The sequence below is a fragment of the Aphelocoma coerulescens genome (genome assembly GCF_041296385.1).
Source record: "Aphelocoma coerulescens isolate FSJ_1873_10779 chromosome Z unlocalized genomic scaffold, UR_Acoe_1.0 ChrZ, whole genome shotgun sequence".
Taxonomy (NCBI): domain Eukaryota; kingdom Metazoa; phylum Chordata; class Aves; order Passeriformes; family Corvidae; genus Aphelocoma; species Aphelocoma coerulescens.
Window position 1 is genome coordinate 33652310 of NW_027184085.1, and position 22051 is coordinate 33674360.

The 22051-nt window shown below is 38.4% G+C and overlaps 1 protein-coding gene across 2 annotated transcripts in view; it reads left to right on the plus strand.

Moving 5' to 3' along the window:
* Window positions 1-22051, plus strand: part of ADAMTSL1 (ADAMTS like 1) — a 437554-nt gene that overhangs the window by 398704 nt on the left and 16799 nt on the right. For both annotated transcript variants that reach the window (XM_069002429.1, XM_069002428.1), the window contains 4 exons: window positions 1986-2113; window positions 5553-5681; window positions 10525-10704; window positions 12560-12694. In XM_069002429.1, coding sequence (XP_068858530.1) covers window positions 1986-2113; window positions 5553-5681; window positions 10525-10704; window positions 12560-12694 — 572 coding nt within the window. The remainder of the gene's footprint in view (window positions 1-1985; window positions 2114-5552; window positions 5682-10524; window positions 10705-12559; window positions 12695-22051) is intronic.

A 22051-nucleotide genomic window follows, 5' to 3' on the forward strand; every position in this document is an offset into this window, starting at 1 on the left:
ATTGAAAAGAAAAGGACATTATGTTTGTTTCTGGAGAAGGGTATTAAAACTTTGTTTGAAAAGATAGGAAGATGGAGCTGTGTTGGAGTTTATTTTTTTTGAAGGCAAGTATCTACCTGGACTGTTTCTATTTCTAAAAATACTTGTGCTGGATCTTGAGGTGACTTAAGCTGACAGAGAGGGATTTATGTTAGGAGAGGTGATTAACAACAAACAAAGTATGCATCCTTGTGTTTTATAAGGTGCAATATTAGGCAAGCTCTTTCCTCAGCCTGAAGGTGTCAGAAACATTTATTAAAATTATTTCAGGGGTCTTGTAAGCATTAGTTTGATGTGGACTGGAAGATCTGCCTACATACTATATTTGCACACATGCGGACAGAACACACAGAACTTTTAAATGTTACAGGCTGTTATAATGTGGGACAGCTTCTGAAGATTTAATGAATTCCATGTAACGATTGAAGCAATCAGTGTTAAACTAAAAATTTACGTGTGAGATACAGATGAATGCTAACACTAGTTCTGAGAGTAAAAAGATCTGTCAGTTGCTGTCAGTGTTAGCAGTGGCTATCTAGTCAGCCCTGCTTATGACTAAGACATAAGAAAAACATCACTGACAGCAGAAGTGGGAAGGGAATTATTTCAGCCATTTGTGGTTTTTTGGCTGTGCAAACACAGATGCAGTTTTGAAAGTATTAATGTTTGTTTTGCAAATGTGCATTTTTCTAAGCCTTTACAAAACTTGTTTAACAACAGGCAGCTCTTTTATTGATAATAACTATTTTTGTTATTACTCACAAAAGGGTAAAAGAATATGTTAACTCTGGAGCTTTTTCCTATAATAGATTTTGCTGGGTGGCCCTAATCTGGTTTGTTTTAGAGATCTACCACCCACAGTGTTGTGCAAAATCAAGTATGTGCAGCTTTTTGGTCCATGAGACAACAGCTTTTATTGTGGGGATGGGAGTGTTAAGAAACTCATCGATTCCAGGATCTGTGAGCAGACTTTTATTTCATGTGTTTTACAGGCATATCCCTCCCCCAGTTTCACCCTTGCCACTGTCAATCATAGCCTCAACTAAGAGTTTACAAGCAACAGCTGCTGAAAGTTGCTGATGAGAACAGTATAATTAGATTTTATCAACTGTTCCAGCTAAAAAGAAAATTAAGAGAAAGGAAAAGTAATCATGAAACACACTGTGATGAAAATAAGGGTACATAAGCATTGACAGGAGCCCATGGACTGAATTCTTGTTGAAACAGGTATATGCCAGGACCTGATAAGTCCTGGCAGAACCAGACAGTGGAAAGAGGCAGTTCATAAGAGCACTAAGACCATATTAATTCCATTTAATCATAGGCAGTAGACTGAGCTTGTGATAGGCTCCTCTTACTGGCAGAGGAAAGAAGGAGTTGGTTCAGCCCAAGGAGGAGCTGAGAATTCCTCTCTATCTTCACTGACTGTTAGGGGAGAACCAAGACTGCCAAGTTTGTACAAGCTGCCCATCAGTTAAAGAATCTGAGCCTATTTCAGGCTTTAACACTGAGCCTGTGGTTCACTTCTCTTCTTTCTGCACAGCTTCAGCATGTTTCATGATTTTTCCCTTTCAATAATTCTTTACTATTGCTAGTCCTATGTTGCAGAACTGGAAGACAGCAATGCTAGGGAACTCACTCAACATTATGCAGAAGTGGCACAGCAGAGGAGGAGGTTTCACTTGGTAGATGTTCTAATTACTTGGCAATCTTTCTTTAATACACATGCCAGCAGTAGAGGAACTGGGAATAAGACTAAAATTGAATACAGATAATTAAAATTTACAGTCCCAATGTAAGAATTTAAACTTCTTGATAGATTTTTAAATATTGTCTAAAGGCCTGACCTATAAAAAAATATACCTAAGCCTGAAAATTCCCAGTAAATATGTTCATGTTCACACGGACTAAGAAACTATTACATCTTTCTTTCTGCTTTGTGCCAGGTTGCTCCTTCAGCCTGATGACTCCTTGCAGATTTTAGCACCCGTGGAAGCTGATGTGGGTTTCTATGCTTGCAATGCATCCAATGCCCTGGGATCAGACTCTGTCTCCATTGCCGTCACACTAGCAGGTAATAGTTCAACCTCTGCGATTGCAGGATGGTCCATGTTACTGGTGTGAATCTGGGCAGAAGTTGTTTGTGAGGGAACAGATGGCTGCTAAACTGTGTTACATGGGTCGACAGAGGTACACTGGGGAAAATGCAGGATGTGAGCTCTGCACAAACCTAAGGCATAGTCCAGCTTTCCTAGATAGTTTGTGAGGTTTATGTATCTCTGCAAGACATCAATGCTTTTTCTCACTTGCATCTGACATTCTCTTAAAGCAGTGCTTATCCTGGTTATTTGCAGCCTATAGGGGCAGTGCAGTCCAAGCCTCCCAACTTCTGTACTTCATTTTAAACCTAACACTGATCTCTTCAAGCCTAACAGATGGATTGCAGGATTTACTCAGGTGTAGGTTAGGCAAGCCAGAAAACTTCCAGAGCTGAACAGCTATCCATTACAGATCAAACACTGTTTCATATTTGATCACAAGTATGGCTGATACTGTTTCAGTTGAAGCAAATAGAGGATCTCAAAAAATTATATTCCATGTTTCTGTTCCTCTAGTAACCAGCTCTAAAGCAGACTAAATATCCTGTGCTGGTTTAGAATTCAGTTCTAAAGAAAACTCATCCAGATAAAAACCAATGGCAAAGGGAGTTAGAAGGATGAGTCCAGCTTCTTCCAGGTTCACTGGCAGACATCGTCAGCAGGCTCACAGCCACATCAGGACTAGTGGAAGGGGTGGAGCTGCAAACATGAATGAAGAGCTGTTGAGAAAGATACAGGAACAGAACAGACAATGACAGCTAATGACTGTGGCAGGGCAGAGAGATCTTACAGAAGGAGGATCCTATTTATCACCAAGGCAAAAGGAAACATGCTAGGAATGCTGGAAAACTTACTGATTTTGCAGATTTACCCATTTCACTGCTTCAGCATGTGGAAACTCTTGGAGGCTTCCAATGCATAGGCAGCAACCACCAGCTGCCAGTGTATCCATGTATGACTAGAGGAAGGAATAGCTGTTGATAAGTTTTAATTTTTAAAAATAAGTTTTTTACACCAAAACCAGAAAATGTAAGAAGGCAACAGTGGATAACAGTGAAGCTCAGAAGATCAGTAAATCAACTAGAAAGGAACTTTGTCTTGTCCTTTAGCAGAACAGGTCAATCTTCCAGAGCAAAAAAGAAAGAGCTACAAATTACCTGTAGGCAAAACGGAAGAGACTGATCCTTTTTACACTAGTACTATCAGAAGTGCCTTTGCTGAATCCCAGGCAGCTGCTGTTAGGATAGTGTCATATTTTAGAAGGAGCAACTCACACTAAATCTCTTATGTTGCACCAGCATGAAGCTGAACATGAGGTTAAAAAGTCATCAGTCAAAATTGTTATTCAGTCCACATTGTTCCAGTGAGTGTAAAAGCCATAGTTTTTGTACAGTGTGGTTTGTGGAAACAATTTTGTGTGACACTGTAAAAAATAAACTGAGCATTAGGTATACATGGGGCACAGGAAGGCTATTAGCTTTTTGATTATAATTAATTATCAAAACTATAATTTAAACTTTCAGGTGAATTAACATTCATGCTTCCCAGACTCATGCAGAACTCCTCTTAAGAACTGGTATACTTTTGCATCTCACATCCAAGGCAAAGAGCTGAACAGCCTATAAAATGAGGCCATAAATATCAAAGTGAAATACTGACCAGTTTTTGGAACAAAGTAGCGATCTTTTTCACATAATGGAAGTATTCTCCAAAGAACCTGGAAAGCTGAGATCATCTTTAGAGGAATCAAGAGTGGGGTGAAAGCTTATTTCATTGAAGAATTTTCTGATTCATTCAACACGTGCATGGAAAAAAGAGACAGTGGAATATGCTCCTTTTTGTTTCCTCAATGGTTTCCTACTCATTTATGGGTTGAACAGCTAAAAGATTTTTAATCTTGTGGTGGGATTTTGGGAACCAATCAGGAAAAAAAAGGCTGATGGATAGCTGAAGAATTTTTCTTCCATTTCTTTAGACTTTGCCAAAAAGTATCAAAACTTCTGGAGGTATTTCAACAATAAAATGTAGTACTTTACTTAGCTATTCCTGGGCATTAAAATCACCAAAATAAAAAAATGTAAAGTACAAAATAACCCCAAACTGATATGACAGGAATTTGAGATGGATGGTATCTTTTAAAAGCCCCGTAAATACAGCTGTATGGAGAAATTTATATTTAAGGCTGAATTAAATTTTCAGAACTCTCCATGAGCTCAATGAACAAATTCCTTTTCTCACTTCCATTTTTTCTTCACTGGTCAGTGCCAAATTAACATACGAATAAAGCTAGTGATAGACATTAGCCTAAAACTGCAGCTTTTGGAGGCAAATGATGGTATCTGAACTGGTTTTGTATCTGACCATATATTTAAAATGGAAAAAAAAAGGTATTTATAGATTTTTGGAAAATTATGTGTTTGAAAATGCAACACTGAGTCAGAAACTCCTAAGTCCCATGCCATTTAAAGCAATTGTGTTATGTTCTGCTACTCCTGCAACATCCTGACTGCAGAGCATTTTCTTTGAAACAGGGGAGCACCTTAATTCAGCTCTTGTCAGCTCTGCTGCATTAGTCCTCTCTCTCAAAGATAAGCTTGGGTACCTCTGACCTGTTTTTTAAGCATCCCTTTATAGTAGCCCTACAAAAGGTCTTGCAGAAGGCTTCTTGAGCCATTGATGGTGGATAACCTCGTAAGTAATCCCACAAAGACACACACAACAGCAGGGAAACACCTTGGCTCACTTGCTGTCACCAATGTTGAAAGAACACATTATTGTGGGCAAAGCAGTAGCTCTATTAGAGACATACTCCTTCCCATCAGGTAATCTGTTTTGTTTTGTCTAAAACCTGTAGTAACAGTGTTTTGCATTAATACAGTTTATGTCCCTCATCTTCTTGTGCTAGCCATTATGAGAAAACTTTCTGGTTATTGTCTGATCTTCCCCATCCCAGTGCTTCCCCAGTAGGTTAAGGAAACCATGATTCATGTGTAGAAACAGCTTGCATGTTGCTCTAAACTTCCTCCCCCATTAATGTGCCTGTAGCCATCACTCAGGCTCCTGTGTTTGGTCTTCACCAAAGGGTGGTAGTGCAGTTTCAGTGCCAGGCAAGCATCTTGCTGCAGCTCCAGTTGTGCTGGTGTTTATTGATTCAGCTGGTTCTCCGTTATGTCCATATGGCTTTAATGCTATTCTGCCTCTGCTTCAAGTGTGCTTTTTCTTTTTTCAAGGCAGCTTTACCCATGGAATTTAGTGACACTGAAATATTATAAAAAGTGGGTGGACTCACACTTCAGCATTTTCCCTTATCCACCTGGCTGTGGTGTGTACTTTCACAAGGAGTGTTCCAGCCCATCTGTCCCACAAGAGTCCAATGTGCTTGGTATGATAAACGGTGGTGTTTCTTTTATGCAGGAAAGCCACTGATAAAGGCATCAAGAGCTACCGTGATCAACACAGAATCACCTGCTGTCACTGTTGACATTGGAACTGTGGTGAAAACAATCCAGAAAGCAAATGTCACCATTAACTGCCAGGTTGCAGGTAAAAAATAATTCTCTCCCATGCACGTGTCTTTGGCTATAAATTTCTGTGGGATTCTTTGCTAAATTGGTATCTTCAGTTGCAGCTGAGTGAAATTGCAAGGTTTTCCTAGGTCTCAGGCAAACTTCATTGCTTCCATTAATTCTTGTCATAGAACTTGTCCTCTTTTTATTCATATCAAACAAGGCAAGTGTAGTGGCTTAGGACATTTGGGCTCAAAAAAAAATTGAGTCAATACGACAGGCATTGTTGTTAGAGATACACCATGTGGTATGGATGTGACAAAACTGATGCACATGGCTACCTGTTGGGGATGTTTGGTGAGAATATACAAACATGGGCTGATTAATTTCATCATTGATGGGGTTTTTAAAGATCACTCCAGTTTTTAAAGATCACTGCCAAACTTACTTTACATTAAAGGCATGCTAGCACATGTTATTTTCTGGTTTTTTCCTTTTCTTTTTCATCTTGGGAGTGCAGGAGTTCAGAGGAATTCTACTGAAACAGGATTCTCCCTAAAACTGTTTTCCAGTCAGAGACTGAATGTTCCTCAGTCTAACAGTGACAATTTGCCTCTTTCCAATGGTAACCAAAATAAGTTGACCTTACCTGTGTGTGGCAGTCCTACAGCTGTTGGTGGGAATAATGTTGATATGGGGAGGAGGAGTGGGGGAAGGGAGAGAGCTGGAAAATAGATCTCTAAAGACCTGAGGCCAGACCATGGATTCATTACACTTTTATACATAGTATGAGGAAGCGTAGGAGGGAGGGGAGCAACTTACGAAGTGAACCATGCTGAGTGTTACATCAATATCTGCCCTGGAGTGTGAAGTCCCTTAGACCCTTGCTTTAGTTTCTTATCCCTAGCAGCTACTTCAGATAATTCTAAATAAGCATCTTCACTGCAAATATACAAATGTCCTGGCTTTTTTACACTTTGTGCTCACTTTAAGCACTTAGTGGTTTTAAGTTTTCTTTCTTCAAGTGCTGCCAGCCAAACCCTTGGGCAAATTCTAACCTGAAGAATATTTGTCTAAAGTTTCATTGTTTGTTCATCTGTCCTTTAGCAAAACATACACTATAGCTGTGCATATTATATTTGCAAGAGCAAAACACTAGCCTGGGATCACAATTTATTAATTACTCTCAGTGGGCTGAATGAAGGAAATGTAAGGTATCATTTTTCCTAGGTTCATGAGGGAGAAAGTTCATTTATTCCTTTGGCCTCTCAACATAGGCACTAGACACTCTCTTGCAATCAGACTGATGTCCAGTGACCTTCAAGGAAGAAGATGAAAGTGGTACTCTTGTTTTTATCCTGGGCCTCTCCATGCTCACCTGCACAGTCATTGTGTGAAGGAGACTAAATATCACATGAACACAAAGAATTTTGGATTTCTCTCTCTTAGCTGCCCAGACTCAGAACCCACAGATTCAGATAGTTACTGCTGATCTAAGAAGTGTAGCCATTTCCTTTCAGTATAAAGGCACCATGTAAACAACAGGGTGTGACTAAACAAAGTTGCCACAGTACTTACAACATCAGAAAACTCCAGGAGGGAAGCACAAAATGGTCAGAGGCAGAGATTTAAAGTCTTTTTCTGAGAGGAAAATAATATCTAGCAATTTTGTGAAGCTCTCACACTATGAAAACATCCAAAATAGAAAATTTTAGCAGTGTCTTCTCTTCTAGGGGAAGGCTTTTTGCTGTCTAGCAGTATTATTGTATATTGGAATCTTCTGTGATACAGAAGAAATTTTTGTAAATTCTAATTTTCTGCATGGGTGAAAAAAAATCTTCTGCTACTGCCTCCACAGAAAATGTTATCTGTGTTGACACCAGAGATCAATGCTCTTGAAATTATGATAAAATCATAAACCACAAGCTGTGATGTTACAAAGGAAATAAGAGAGTGAATAATGAGGGCAGATATGTTTTATGGGCACTAGAATCCTAAATTCATAAAAATAGTGTTAATAATTCAACAGCAGTTACAAAAAAGCTACCTTGAGAAATGATCCAAGAACAGCAATTTCTATCAGGTGTCACACCTATACATGGAAAATAAACCATCTCGTAAAACCTGTAACAGAATGTGAGAATAAATGCAATTTTCCTCCTAATGTAAGCATGAATTTTTTGGTTTAGCATCAGCTTTGTGATTGTTCAATCTTTTATATATTTGATCATCCTTAGAACAATCAATTGTAAGAATAAGAGTAACATGCAGTATTTCTTGAGTCAGCAAATGTGTTGTATCCTAGTGACTTCTTTAGAGTAGATGAACTTTACATCTGTATAGGTTGCCAAAGCTCCCCAGGAAACATTAACAATGAAATGGCTACTAAATCATAGTAAGTTAATGTGCAACAGTTAATGCAATAACATCTGGTAATAAAAAAGAGATTAGAATGTGAGCACAAAGTTAACATAATAAGAAAGCAAACTGGCATATCCAGAAATTACGTGGAGACTTGTCTGGATGAAAACAATTCCTCGCACGGTCTTGTAAATCTGTAAGTTTTTTTCCTTCTAGTACTTTCCCTCTAGTCATGTCAGGATGTCCTGAGCCAGCACAACTAATGGGACTTGTTGTAGGTCAGAGGTCAGTGACAGTAAATCCCGTTATTACAAGCTGCGTTTCAATCACTGTGCTGTACAGTCTGTAGCATAGAAGCATGCATGTATTGGATCTGGATGCCTCAGCTCATGTAAGGACACATCTTTACTGAGAGTCAGCAAGACAGCAGAATAGATACTTATAAGAGAAATAGTAAGGATCAGTTGTTATATTTTCTAAAGCTGCGTTTTCTGTCAAGGGACAGAAGTACACACTTGCTGCTGGCAGGTGTTGATAAACCTGGAGAAGGTTTCTTAAAAATAAGAGATAATGGAAGAGTACACTACCAAAGCCTAGGGAGTAATTTTATATTGCTCTTTAACTTCTTAAGAGAGGCATAAGCACTGTCAAAATCTGTGTTCTGAGTTGAAATCTATAGATAATAACTGAAAGACAAGGGAAAACAGAATCATTCTGAATGCAATTAGTTTAATTGGCACCTGATGTGAATTATGTCAAGATAAATATCTATTTCAGTTTTACCACAAAGACAGTGTTGTGGTTTTGATCAAGATTTAAAAAATCAACATTATTTCTCTTGACATAACTTCACTGCTTTGTCTGTAGAGGTGAAGGAATGTTTTTTAACTATTGTTAGGCAATTGTGGTCAATTCCAGACTTCTCCAAAACTAATCCTAGGGGAATTCCCACCCAAAAGTCACTCAGGAGTCTTGCAGATGTCTCTGACTTTCAGCTGGAGGATTTTCTCTGAGCTTCAGAAAGCCAGCAGCATTTCTGGTGTGGGTAACTTGACTACTGTGGGCAATTTCACTTAAAAATAGGATGTGAGAGCAATTTGGATCACATCAGTATCACTAGGGAGCTTTCTGTTGATTTCAGCACTTAAATTGTGCAGATATTCTTTTGAATACCAGAAGCTTCAAGCAAGCTGGCCCAGACTGTTACTGAAAATACAGTTTGACATGAAAGAAGGAACCAATTTTAAAAAGCTAGTTCATAGGGCGTTCTGCAAAATGTCATGTGCAGTTAGTGACTGTTGAGTCAGAACAGGTTTGGAAGGGTGGCTTAAAATATATTACCTTCCTGTCCTTTATCTCCTTGTATCTTTGTTGTTCCAGTTTTCAGTTCTTTCAATTCTCCTAAACATTCCTTTCCTCTGTATTTCACCTACATGCTGAAGGTTTTATTTTCTAGTTCTTGTCTTGCTTTATGGTCCATGTTTATTCATCAGCTGTACCAGATGGTGAAATTCAATTCACTATTCCAAGAATATTGTGGCATTGGAAACTAGTCACCACTGTTAGAACCTTGTATTGCTATGACTCCTTTCTCCCAGAGCTCCTGATTTAGCAAAGTTATCTCAACTGTCTTACACAATTCTTCTTGCTAGCATCCCAGGTAGCCTTTTTGTGCTGGATACATGCACACTGATGGAGTGGAAAGCTGAAGAAGAATAGACTTGGATAATTAGTCATTAGCTCAAGTCTTGCCTGCCCAGCAAAGTGAGTTCTGTTTCCAGCTGGCACTGGAGACTTTCAGTCTCTGTGATATCGCTGCAAAGGAAACACTCAGCCCTCTGTCCTCTGCTATCCACCATTACCCAACAAAACCGACTGAAATGCTCTTGCTACCCCTTGCGGCAGTGATGCGACATGATGTGTTTGTTCGTCCCTGTGCTGTTTGCCTCCTGTTCCCATCTTGCGGCTGTGCGTGTTACTGAAGGGGGGAGCTCAGAAGAAAATGAAACTGCTGCTCATTGACACACACTGCTTATCTTTCCCGAAGCAAACTGTAAGAACAGCTGTACCTGCAAACCTCCTCGTAGCGTGGAAACATTGAAGACAGAGGAAGGACAAACTTGTAGAATACAATTCAGAAAAACGTTTTTGTAGCATTGCTGGACATTTTGTAGGCAGAATGCATCTTTCTTAGACTCAATAGCAATACCTCAACATTAAGGGGATCTCACTTTTAACCCCTTTTTCTTCTGCCAGTAGTGAAGTGCAGACGAATCTACCTTTCTAGACTAGGGCCTGCAAGAAGCATATTGTGTCTGGCTCTGTGTTTATTTTGTTGTTTTATTTGAGTCACTGCTCTAAAAGACTGTGGCCACATGAAATCCTGCTTGTCCCTTCCCCTTTTTCCTTAGCTTTTACTCAGTACTTCTCATCTCTTCTTCTTCTCCCACTATTTGCCTTACAAGAATTTTTTGCCTTGTAATTCTTACTTGTGTTACACTTTATCAATGTTTTTCCAGGTGTTCCTGAAGCAGAAGTTACTTGGTTTAAGAACAAGGTCAAGCTGTCCTCTACTCACCATCTGCATGATGGGTTGCTATTTATATCAAATGTTTCTCTATCAGATCAGGGGTTGTACTCCTGCAAGGCAGCCAATCTTCACGGGGAAGTAACTGAAAGCTCCCAGCTCTTGGTTCTTGGTAAGTCAAGGGCATTTTGGTATTTTTCACTTGCAACAATAGTAATGTGGCTACTGGCACATCCAGATGGCAGAACTAATCAGAGGTTGTGGGAAGAGGAAATGGCATGTAGGCAGCCCCATTCTAAGAAAAGCATCAGTCTCCATTTGTACTCTGGGCAGCATCAGCTGAAGCAAGGTGGTGGTAATAGGAAAGCGGATAAGGAGAAGATGTCTAAGCACAGGGATTGCACCTCCCAGTCCCAAGATACTCAGTTTAACTCTTTCAGATTTGCTAGCTAAGAAAAGCATTTATTAACCACACCTGAAAGTGACTATCTTGAAACAAGAGTGATGCCACCTTTTCCCTGTGAAGTGCTCTTTCTCTGCTGAGCAGTCTTTCCATTCAAGGCTGTGTGATACTGACCCACTTCACAAAAGGTGCATTAATCCAGTGCACTTCTAAAAAGTACATCCCAAGTTCAGTGAATGGTGAATTTTACTTTCCCCTGTGTTTTTAAACACCAGACAGAAAGTCCATCTGGGTGATTTGAAAGAGAGTGGCAGCTGGGAAATATGAGTGGAAGTGGTACCTGGTGGGAACTGGAAGTCTGGGAAAGGCGTTTCCTTTCCTAGTAACTCATGTTCTGTAGTTTCTGTGTGCCTGGCAGGTGAATGATCCATCCTGCCTTTTTAAGTACTTTAGTGCATTTGATGGTGAAGTCTCAAATTTTGAAACATACTCCCCACAACTGGGGCAACACCATTAGAGCATCCACTACAGCTCTCATCTTTCATGACTAGAGTGAGCTTCCAGAGGAAATGTAACAGTGAGATTTCTCAGGTTCACAAACAATACTAAAATGGAGGTTCACATATTTCTCCTGCTAATCCAGACTGGCTCTAGAATCTCAGTCTGAAGAAACAATCTGGAAAAAAAACCAGCTGAGTTTCAGCCTATAAATAAAGACTCCCGCATGATCTGTAAATCCTTTTCTGATCGTTATAAATGGCTTAACTTTTAAAGATGGTAAGTTACTGTGAGTTATGCAAGCTGCTTATGTTTCTAAGCAAATGACATTTTTAGCTCCTTGATGGAACAGAACAGTTCAGGCATCCTTGACCTGTACTCCTGGTGCTGATTGCTATCAGCAGTAGAAAACTTGCATAATGTGAGCCATGATCTAATTGAAAGGGGATGAAGCCACTATTCATTTAAATCAAATATCACATCGTTTTTGTGACAAACAGAATTGGGAATGATAGGCATTACCTCAATTTTTAAAATAACATTATGATCAGTAAACAACTAAATCCTGCAGTGCTCAGCATAGACTGATCTTCTTGAGCTCTGAACTCTTAGTCCTTTGCAGTTCTTCCTAAGTATACCACAGGATCTGGCAGGATGATAACCATATTTAACCAGGGCTTGATCCAGGTTTTAGCAGACACTAAAAGTTTTTCACTAATTGCCATGAATATCTATTTGTTTTCTATGCTGAATACATTTGCTTTTTCTTCCAAGCCGCTGTATCTCCTGGTACCATATAACTCTGTCACATGTGAAGAGAGTCCACCAGAATGCTGTGGTAGCCTTCAGAGATCATCTCTTTTAGTTTGTGCTCATATTGATCCAGATGTTATTTTAGTATTTTCTCCAGCACCTTACATAATATGAGGCAAAGCACTTTCAGTAGTTATCCAAAGTTGCTTAATCTGCCCCTCCAAAATGGTAATGTTGCAGGCACAGCGAAAATTGCAGCAATATCTGACGAGGGAAGATGGGAGGGCAGTGAGGGGGGTGGTGGGGGTCTATGTCCCAAGATGGTTTCTGCTACAGTGTTGCTCATCGCTTCATTCTCCCAATCTGTTACCAGAGCCTCCACGACCTCTTCCTTACCTAGAAGACTTGACAGCAGTGCTCACCAGTGCTGGGCCCAGCACTCATTCAGTGCTGACTTCTCCTTCTGGAACAAAACTGACCGTCAGTCCAGGGAGCTCTGCTCTTATAGGTAAGTCAAGTGCTTTAAGGCTTTTTAGATTTTTAAAATCTTTAAAGTTTGTATTACAGTTATGCATCTGGTTAACCATTACATTAAGGATTTGCTTATCCAGACATGGGCAGTGAGACAAAAAACATCAAACCAACAGTTCATTGTCAGTCATAATCACTGCCAAATACTTTTTAGATCTCAGAAATTCATTTTAAAATAAAAGGTCCTTTAATTAGTCCAAAGCTGCATGCAGAATAAGGGCTCCATGATGCCCTTTATATATATATATGTATGTATCATCCTGTAAGAATCAGTCCCTGCTCTGGGGGACTGGCAATCTTATTCAACTCAAAGACATGGCAGACCAATGTGCCACTTGATTTAAAAGAAGCATTGATGTTTCTGTTTCAGTTTTTCTTCTACATTTGGGTAGTTGCCTTACCATATGTCTGCTACTCATATATCATATATCTACTCATATATCCTTCTTCAGATCCTTTTCCAGAGTCTTGCTTATCCTTCTCTCCATATTGTGATCTTGCAAGCTCTCTGTTTTAATCTGCTCATTTTATTCCTCTTTCTTATTTCACACAAACAATGTTTGCATGAAGCCATATAAGGAAATCATCCCCAATGAATGCTTTTCTTCTTTTCATCTGTTTCTGCCTTCCATACACATTTACCCTCTTTACACAGCAAGTTCTTTTATATCCTGTAAACTTCTTTCAGATCTGTGGCTGTGATTTGTTTGCAAGGAGATTCTAGTTATTTTCTAAATTTCAGGGTACGTTTATTTTATTATTTTATTTCACACACTACTTTGAAACTCTTTCAACTGTCAGGCTCAGATAGGCAAACAGCTTCTCTAATGAACATATTGCTGCATACCATGAAAATTTGTCAAGCCCTACAATTTCAGACCTATCTTTTCTCCTTTTAGAGGTAGGGATCTGAAACTTTTAGCAGGGGTTCTGCAGATATGATGTCCTGAGTGTTAATATGTCTCTGCACCTTCCAAAGCATTCTTTCCTCACATTCAGTAGCAATTTTAAGATTTTTTTTTCACAGTGGAGGTATTCTATTTATGTTTTTAGTTTTGTATGGTTTACTTTTCCCAAGTGCTGACATCTGCATACATTTGCAATGGCTTTTAGCCTGCAGTTCTGGATTACATTTTTGTTTGCACAAAAACTGCACTGAAATAGTCCTCAGTGGGGGAAATATCACAAGTATTTATTAGCATTTAAATAAATCATTCTGGGTATGGTTTTATTATGCTCACAGATGTAAGACTGGGTCATACTCCTGTTTCATCCATTTCCTCTCAGATTTCCAGAAAGAGGTCTTTAGGAGTTTCAGGCAGTTTTAAATGTTTAAAAGCAGTAATTGAATGACAAAGCGTGCTCTCCACTGCCTGTGTACAACTACCTCCAGATCAATTTCATTTGGCCATGCTGCCCTGTACCCTGCTGTGTCACTTCATGGGCAAGAAAATCCCATGAATCGTAATTGCAAAATAGCAAACCAGTTTCATTCTTGAGGCAGTTCCCTCAGCTTCACTGAAGATTTACTGGTTTGAATTTGATCCTTGTTATCATTCAAACCTAGGAAAACTTTCTGAGATATTTTTTCTAACAAAAAATCAGCAGGGAATGGGATATCCAGTCAGTTAGAAAGCTGTCCATTGATTCTTTCCACCCAATCCACCTTAATCCTACTAAGTCTTTCAGCATTTATTATGTTGAGGTGTTGGCTCTGCATTCTCTGGACATCCATATAAGAACTTTAGATATATAAATTGCTATGTATAAGATCCCTTGTCTGTGCTACTGTTAAGCACCATTATCTCTTAGGACTAAAAAGGCATTGAATTAGACATTGAATTCAAATACATTGAATGTATTTGGAAATCTAGTCATATGAGGATTTGTTGAGTAGAAAACAGGATATATGCAAAGGAACAGAGTGAAATGTTAAGAAAAGGAGTGATAAGTAAGCTCTGGGTAAACATTCTGTTTTACAAAAGTTAAAGACAACAATGGTGAAAAATTACATTAGAAACCTGGATAAAGTCATGCAGGGGTTTGCCAGAGTTTTGTTTCTTGCCTTGAGGGTTAAAAAAATGCAAACAGAAAATATTAACACAGCAATGGAAGAATAAAGCTGCAAACGAGAACTTGTTTGGAAGGTAGCAGCTGTATCAAATATAAAACACTTGACAGGCTGAGCTGCAAGGAGAGAAATAGAACTTCCAGATTATCATACATGCTATACACTGTCTTTTACAAAGTGGAATTGTGCAATGCTTCCACCATCATTTCAACCATTTGAAATTATTAACTTGCTCCCTGGAGTCATCTGCTATGGGTTTCTTCTATTTAAATTTCAGGGGGGTTGCGCAAGATAAAGGTTAGTGTCAAAACACAGATAACTGGTTTGGAGGTTTTCCTTCTCATTGCAAGGGTCATTGAGCTGTCATTTATGTGCCTTCACAATAGAAGCAGAGGAAACCCTCTTAAAAGACCCATGCCCTACCCAATGGACTCAGCAACATTTTTATCTTATGTACTTCTTTTGCTGCCAAAGGTTTGAGATTCCAGTTGGCTTTCTAGGCCCAACTCATCATCCAGTTGGAGAGCATGATGTAGATGGTGACTTACACAGATTGATGCTTTACTCTGCTCCTTCACAAATGTTGAAAATATGTGCAGAGTAGTGAAGTCTTCCACAGTCCTCACATTCATTGTCAGGTTGTAGGCACTTGTGTGTTATCCGCAGATCACACTCCTGAAGGACAAGACTATCCCTGAAGCAGAGCTAGAACACCCATGAGTTTGAAAATATTTCTGGGTTTTACAGCAGTGCAAACTGACAATCAGTGACTAGCCACAGACTGTCATGCACATTCTGATGTTCTTGGTTCGTGGCAGACACACAAGACTTTACATTACACATAAGATAAACACAGTTGATCTCTGAAGTGACACAAATTTATATTTCTTTGGAAAGTTTTCACATTAGATCTTAATCTTGTTAAGGTTTCTGTCTTTGGGACTTTTTAAGTTTTCAATACAGTTTTTCTGAATGTTGGTGATGAAAATATTACAAAGAACACCACTCTTTTCATCAGAGAAGAAGTCTTCTATTTGTCACCTGATAAGAATTTTGGGTTTTAAAAATATTCATGACCATTTGACTTCTGTCAATTCTGATTACTTCATGGTGTTATCTTTTGGAATTAACGAAACATCTTAATCTCATGTATTTTCAGTAGCTTATCTATGCTGCAAGTATCACTGAATTTTTTACACAACTCCTTAGACACATTTCCATGAGTCTTCAGCTTTGTAAATGTTAATGTTGGCAGAAACCAGTGTTGTAGGATCCAGTGTTCCTGACTTCTGACACTCCTGCAGAAAAGGCTTTGGGCTTATCAAGAATACTTGTTTTCATTTGGGTTCAAGCTTGTTATTTCCTATATTTGAATATAATTCATTAGGAAACTCTGAGGAGCTTAGAAATCCTCATGGAGATCCACTACAACTGCTCAAATATATTGTGATATTATTGGAGACCAGTTATCAGCAGACTTGGCAAAAGACACAAAATATGATTTTAAAATATCTTCTCATTTTAGCACTGAAGGGTACTGAACGTATTACAATTGTGTTGCACAGTGAAAGATGAAGCTTTAATGACTTTGACATCTATACCTTAGTTTTATTTAAGTGAGGATTTTTGCAGGAACACTGGAAGAAATTTCAGTAATGAATACTCCTAGGAATATGGATACATAGCACTCCCTAGACGTCAGAGTGAAGTAAAGAAGGCAGAAGGAAAATGTTATTTTAGGGAATCTGATAATATGAATAAATGGGGAAAAGCCTAGGCAATTATTTGAAGTCTGGTTCCCATCCCTCCTTACTTGTAGGGGATACTGAAAATTACTGTGAAGTTAGATGATAAAGTGTATTTTTCTATGACCAGAAAAGTACAGTCAAATGTAACAAAAAAAAAAAAAAAAAGGGGAATACTGATGCACCATATTTATTGTGTTCTCCTTGATTACTTCCATATCAAATTTACTCACTTCACAAATCAGAACATTATTTTACTGTCAGCACTGTGAACATAGTCCTAAAAAGAAGGTTTCTTTCTGGTTTTATACATTATCCCCAAAGACCATAGAGCTAGAGCAGCTTTGCTGCCAATTTCACTAGTGCTTCAGAAGATGACCAGCTGCACAGCAAAGTCCTGATCTGCAAACATCAGTATTTGAAATGCAACTGTTTTTAAGACAAACTGATAACAAAAGCTTTTCACTTAAAAGATAGAAAAGGATTTCCCCTTACGAATTTACTGTGCTTCACTCTCACTTTTCTCTTATGGCAGTAGCATATCCCACTCATTTCTTAGTAAAATCACTTAGATTCCCAGAAGATCACCCAGAAAGCATAATTGAAAAATAGTCACCTTGCTTGCAATGGCCAGCCTTTGAATTTGAATAAATTACTTATTTTAAAGGTCCAGCTGCAGTGGAGCCAAAGCCCAAAGTTCAGGGTGGGGTCGGGGTTTTTATATTATTTCAGAGGGGTTCACTTCAAGCCTGTGTCTGGTATTTGCTTGTAGGTTTAAGAGTTATCTAGATGGGACAGCAGACAGAAAAATTAACCTAGAGGTTTTTGCGTGTTCTTGGGTGCATTATAGTGAGTCAAATGTACTTTAGGAGAAGAACCTGATCAGATAGATAGACTAATGTCAGGATCAAACTCTTTCAAGCAGAGCCAGAGAAGTTAATGCTGCAATTGCTTGCTAAGTATGGTGCCATAACATCTGGCTCTCATAGGACTGATACTTGTTCAAAATCAGTGTGAAAAGTAATAAATGATCCCAATGAACACAACTGATCTCACCAGTACAAATTTCTTTCAGTGTTTGGTTATATACTCGAGAGCAAGAATATATCTTCTTGAAACATATGTTTTCTTGTACTCCTTTTTGCCCTTCCCATCACCACCATGAGCCTGTTTTAAATTTTCCTAGATTTGGGAGTTAATGCTGCATTAAAATTTGAAGTAGAAATGCAAAATAATTTGCAATCTGCACAGAGTCTGCAAAAAGAAAAGTCATGAGTAATTACAGCTAAACTGATGCCTGTGCTCCCCTAAAGAAAAAGACAGCTGCAGAAGCTGTGAAGTAGGATTCAAATAAAATCATGACCATCTGAGAAATTATTTTGCACACTGTCATTTTTTTCTTCCTCATTCTCTGTAATAAATTGGCCATCATGTTTGAAAAGTAGTTCTAATGCTAAAGAATATTTTTAGCAGCTTTATTTGATATTAACATTATGTCTAGTGTGATGAGGATAAAGTACCAGGTACATTCATGGGATAATCTGTTCTTTTAACTGTGTTATCCATTCCTTTCAATTTTTGTCTCAGTGAAAAGTCTGCCTTGTCACAATATTTGTGAGAATTCCCAGGTAGATACATGACCTTTCTGTAAAGACTAGAATTAAAATTAAAATCAAGATTATGCCATTATCATTGCAATTAATTGCCTTATCAGACACTATCACATTGATTAGATTCTGGATATTGTATAAAGTTCATAGAGTGTTGCAGCATCTTCCTTCTACATCAGAGTACAGCAGACTATGTCAGACTACACTGTAGCATTCCACTGAAATGTGTGGCTTTTCTTTTGCATATATACATTGTGTACATTTGGGGTCAAAAATTATGTGATGATACCTCTGCTTGGTTGAACGTTTTGACTACCCTAAAACAGTGTTTGTTTTCAAGGCAGCCAGACACTAGTCCAGCCACTGCCAAGCTCTGAACACAGAGACAAGAGAGTGATGTCCTCTAGGCAATCTGCTGCTTTGAGTTTTTTTCCTGCCTGCTGTTTCATGCCATGAATGATCTAATCTGACAACCACTGATCTACAGTAGTGGTCCAAAATACTTCCATATAAAATAATATCACTGGCCTCTGGGGCAACATCTGCTGAATTATGAGTTTTTTGTAAGAGTTGCAGCCCTTGAACTTTTGTCTCTAAGCTTCACCAGAATCACTGACCTAGATTTTGTTCTAAGGTAGATATATGGGATGCAGAGCTCCACTGAGGCAAATCTTGATGGGTAAATAGGTGTATCAGACTTGCTGCGGGTATCCTGATATGGAGACCTCCCATTCTTCCAGCTCCTTCACATAAAAGGTCTTTTAGACTCTTGCAAAACTTAAGATTTATTCTAGAGTAAGTGTTAAGGAAGTATGAAACACTATGGGATTTCTGACGTTGACTAAAGGACTTACGGAAGCGACCTCTCCCTCCATGATAGTCCTCAAATCTCTCCCAAACAGCTACAGCACTTTGTTAATAGGACAGAAGTTACAGCCTCTCTGGAGCAAGCATCACTGCCATTCCCACACCTGTCTGCCCTCTACCTCCTCTGCTCTGCATTTGTTATTTTCCTGGTGACACAGGAAGTTACCTGAGATGCTGTTTCAGAATGTAGCAAGTTTATATTGGGTTAGGAAATGCAGAAAACCTTCTACAGCAGCCCTGACATTTGCAGCTTGGTAATTTTGTTATGTGCCAGCTCTTGCTCTGTCTCTTGTTGAAACTTCTGTGCTGTTCTGTTGTTCAGTGCTTGTTCCATGAGTCTCATTTCAGTGCTGGTTTTCTCCTGTAAGTGTACAGTTAACCTGGAGCTGTAGCAGTGGGAGGGTCGAAGGTCACAGTTTAACTCCTTTTCTGTTTTTGTCATGCACTGAATAAACCTATCAGAGTTAGCTTAGGTGGTTATTTGAGTGTGCTGTATCAATTACTATAGGCTTTGATTTGCCATTGCTGATTGTTTTCAGACCAGTCCTTATTACTACATGATTCTCAGTGTGTAGGATTTCTGCTGTCTAAGTTTTAGAAAACAGTATTAACTACCAGAGCTCGAAAATTCCCTTGCTTTTTAATGTGCCCACCATGTGTCTGTGTTTTTGGGAACATTTTTTACAGCCACTGGGGGGCTGGGAATGAGCCTGACTCAAGTTTTGTGGAATACCATGTATACTTGCAGTGCTATGTAAGTGATATCTAATAACAACAACATGTGTGGCATTGGGTAACCAGTTTAGGTGTTTTGAGAACTGTTAAAAACCATGTTATATGTTTAGTATAGTGAGTTTCAACTGCACCTTTTCAGCCATAAATAGTTGTTTAAAATGTTGTCTTTTTTCTTAAGTGCTACTGTTACCAACTTAATTGGCTTATTTCAAGAATTCCTAAATACATAGTTTTCCTTGTCAAGCATAAATTCATGTTATTTAAAAAATTATAAGTTAAGGTTGTATTTATACAAACATTAATTCTTTCTTTTGGTTTTTTTCAGATTCCATTGCTTTTTATTAATGTTATTTCATTCAGTGTGTGAAATCAATGAGAAACAATTTGTATAATAGCAAATAGTTAAGTGTCTGTTTATATTTGGTGTTTGTAGTGTATTGAAAGGTCTTTCCCCATAAGACAAGCTACAAAGACATATCTCTTAGTTTTACCTCTTCAGCAAAACAGGTGCTACATACATGTGACTTTCAGACATGATCTTACTTGCCTTCATTTGGTTTGATTGCATTTTAAAGGTTGAATACATCCTGTCAATTTTTCATCTTTATGTTAGGTACGGGATGGAATTGAATTTTAACTCCATTCCATTTAATGTATATTTCTCATCTGAGTCAGCCAAGGAGAAAATCAGGTGTGACAGGAAATTGGGGAAGTGTTTCTCCCTACCAGTAATCTCACCTACATAGTGTGAACACAGTAGCACAGTATGAGCCACAACATAGTAGTTCAGCACCAAACTTGCATCTATTCAGATTGATCTGTGGCTTCTCCACATTTTGTTCCAAGCATTTTGTTCTTTACTTCGTCGTTAATCCGCCTTCTATTTTGAAAGCATACTTTATCTCCTTGAATGTAGAGGTTAGAGTGGAAATACTGTTATGTTTCAAGTCCTGTAGGAGCATTACATTTACTGCTTTAACACCATGTATTGTGGTCCACAACTCTCTTCTGTTAGAGTTCACTAAAATAACACAGAAACACAAAATTATTTTCTTTAGCTTGCTTTATTTCAGTCTTAATATAATTAATGATTCTGCTGCCAAAACCCTTTCCACCTTTGCCAGGCATTTCAGACAGTAGTCAGCAATCATCTTCCCTCTCCCATTTTTATGTTTGGATAGGTACATGTCTGTAGCTTGCTGAGGCAGGAGTTTAGACCTTCTGATTTTTAAGTCTAGTTGAAGTTTTCTGTGAAATTTCTGCCCTACATTTACATTGTACTTTGTGATGTTGTGATGCATGCAGTCCCTACCCAATTGGTGTGCTTAATGTTTGTAAAATTCAGCACCTTTTTTTCTTTTTTTTTTTTTTTGGTTGATTCAAAGTATTTTGAAATAATGCAGAACAAACATTTGCCTGTTTTGCAAAGAGTAATCACTGGTGAATAGCAAAGGTGTAAAATTGAACTACAAGCATGTAGTTGAACATTAATACCAGTGGATTCCAGCTGTATACCACAGTGTGCTTTTACAGCCAGCCATGTTACCAAGACCTACCTCTACCTATTTGGGAAATAGTTTCCAAATATGAAAGTGTTGTCCTGAGGCTAAGAAGGCAACATTTTGATGTCCAGATGCACTGCTGGCATATGGTTTGGCCTCAGGTAAGACAGCATACCTTGGTTAGCTGCTGGGAGAGTGGGAAGGGTGAGTTTACTTCCCATGGCACAGTGGTTTGAGGGCTGTAGTTGGAAAGTGAAATAGTTTGTTGCAGTCAGACTGTAGGAACGTTTTGTTTAAAGAAATTTCAAAGAAACTACCTGATCTTGACCTGAAGTCTTCACTCACATTCCATCTTTAATAAATAATAGAAACATTGCCTGGGACTAATCATCGTGTCAACAGTAAATTAGAGAGTTATTTGTTAGATAAATATGAAAACAAACTATATTATAAGAATAGATATCTATTGTATTTTTTTTTAAATTGACATTATCAAATATATTTAGTACTTGCAAAATTCACTTGACATTTTTACCATTGTTTTCCATACAGTATCAGGCTGCTAAGAAGAAAAGGAATCCTAAAATCAACAGCCTTTACATTTGTTTTCTTCAGGTCTGAAAGTGAAGAAGTGGTGCATGCTTTGTATTTTGTTCTCCTAGTATTATTAGCACGTTAGCCCAGAGTCTTTCTGCAGCTACAGTCATTTGGAAACTGTTGCAAAGGTGTAATGGGCAGTTGATTTTGGCCTGCAGTGTGCATTTATTCTTTCCTCTCAAGAAATTGTTAGCATTTTTGTGGAAC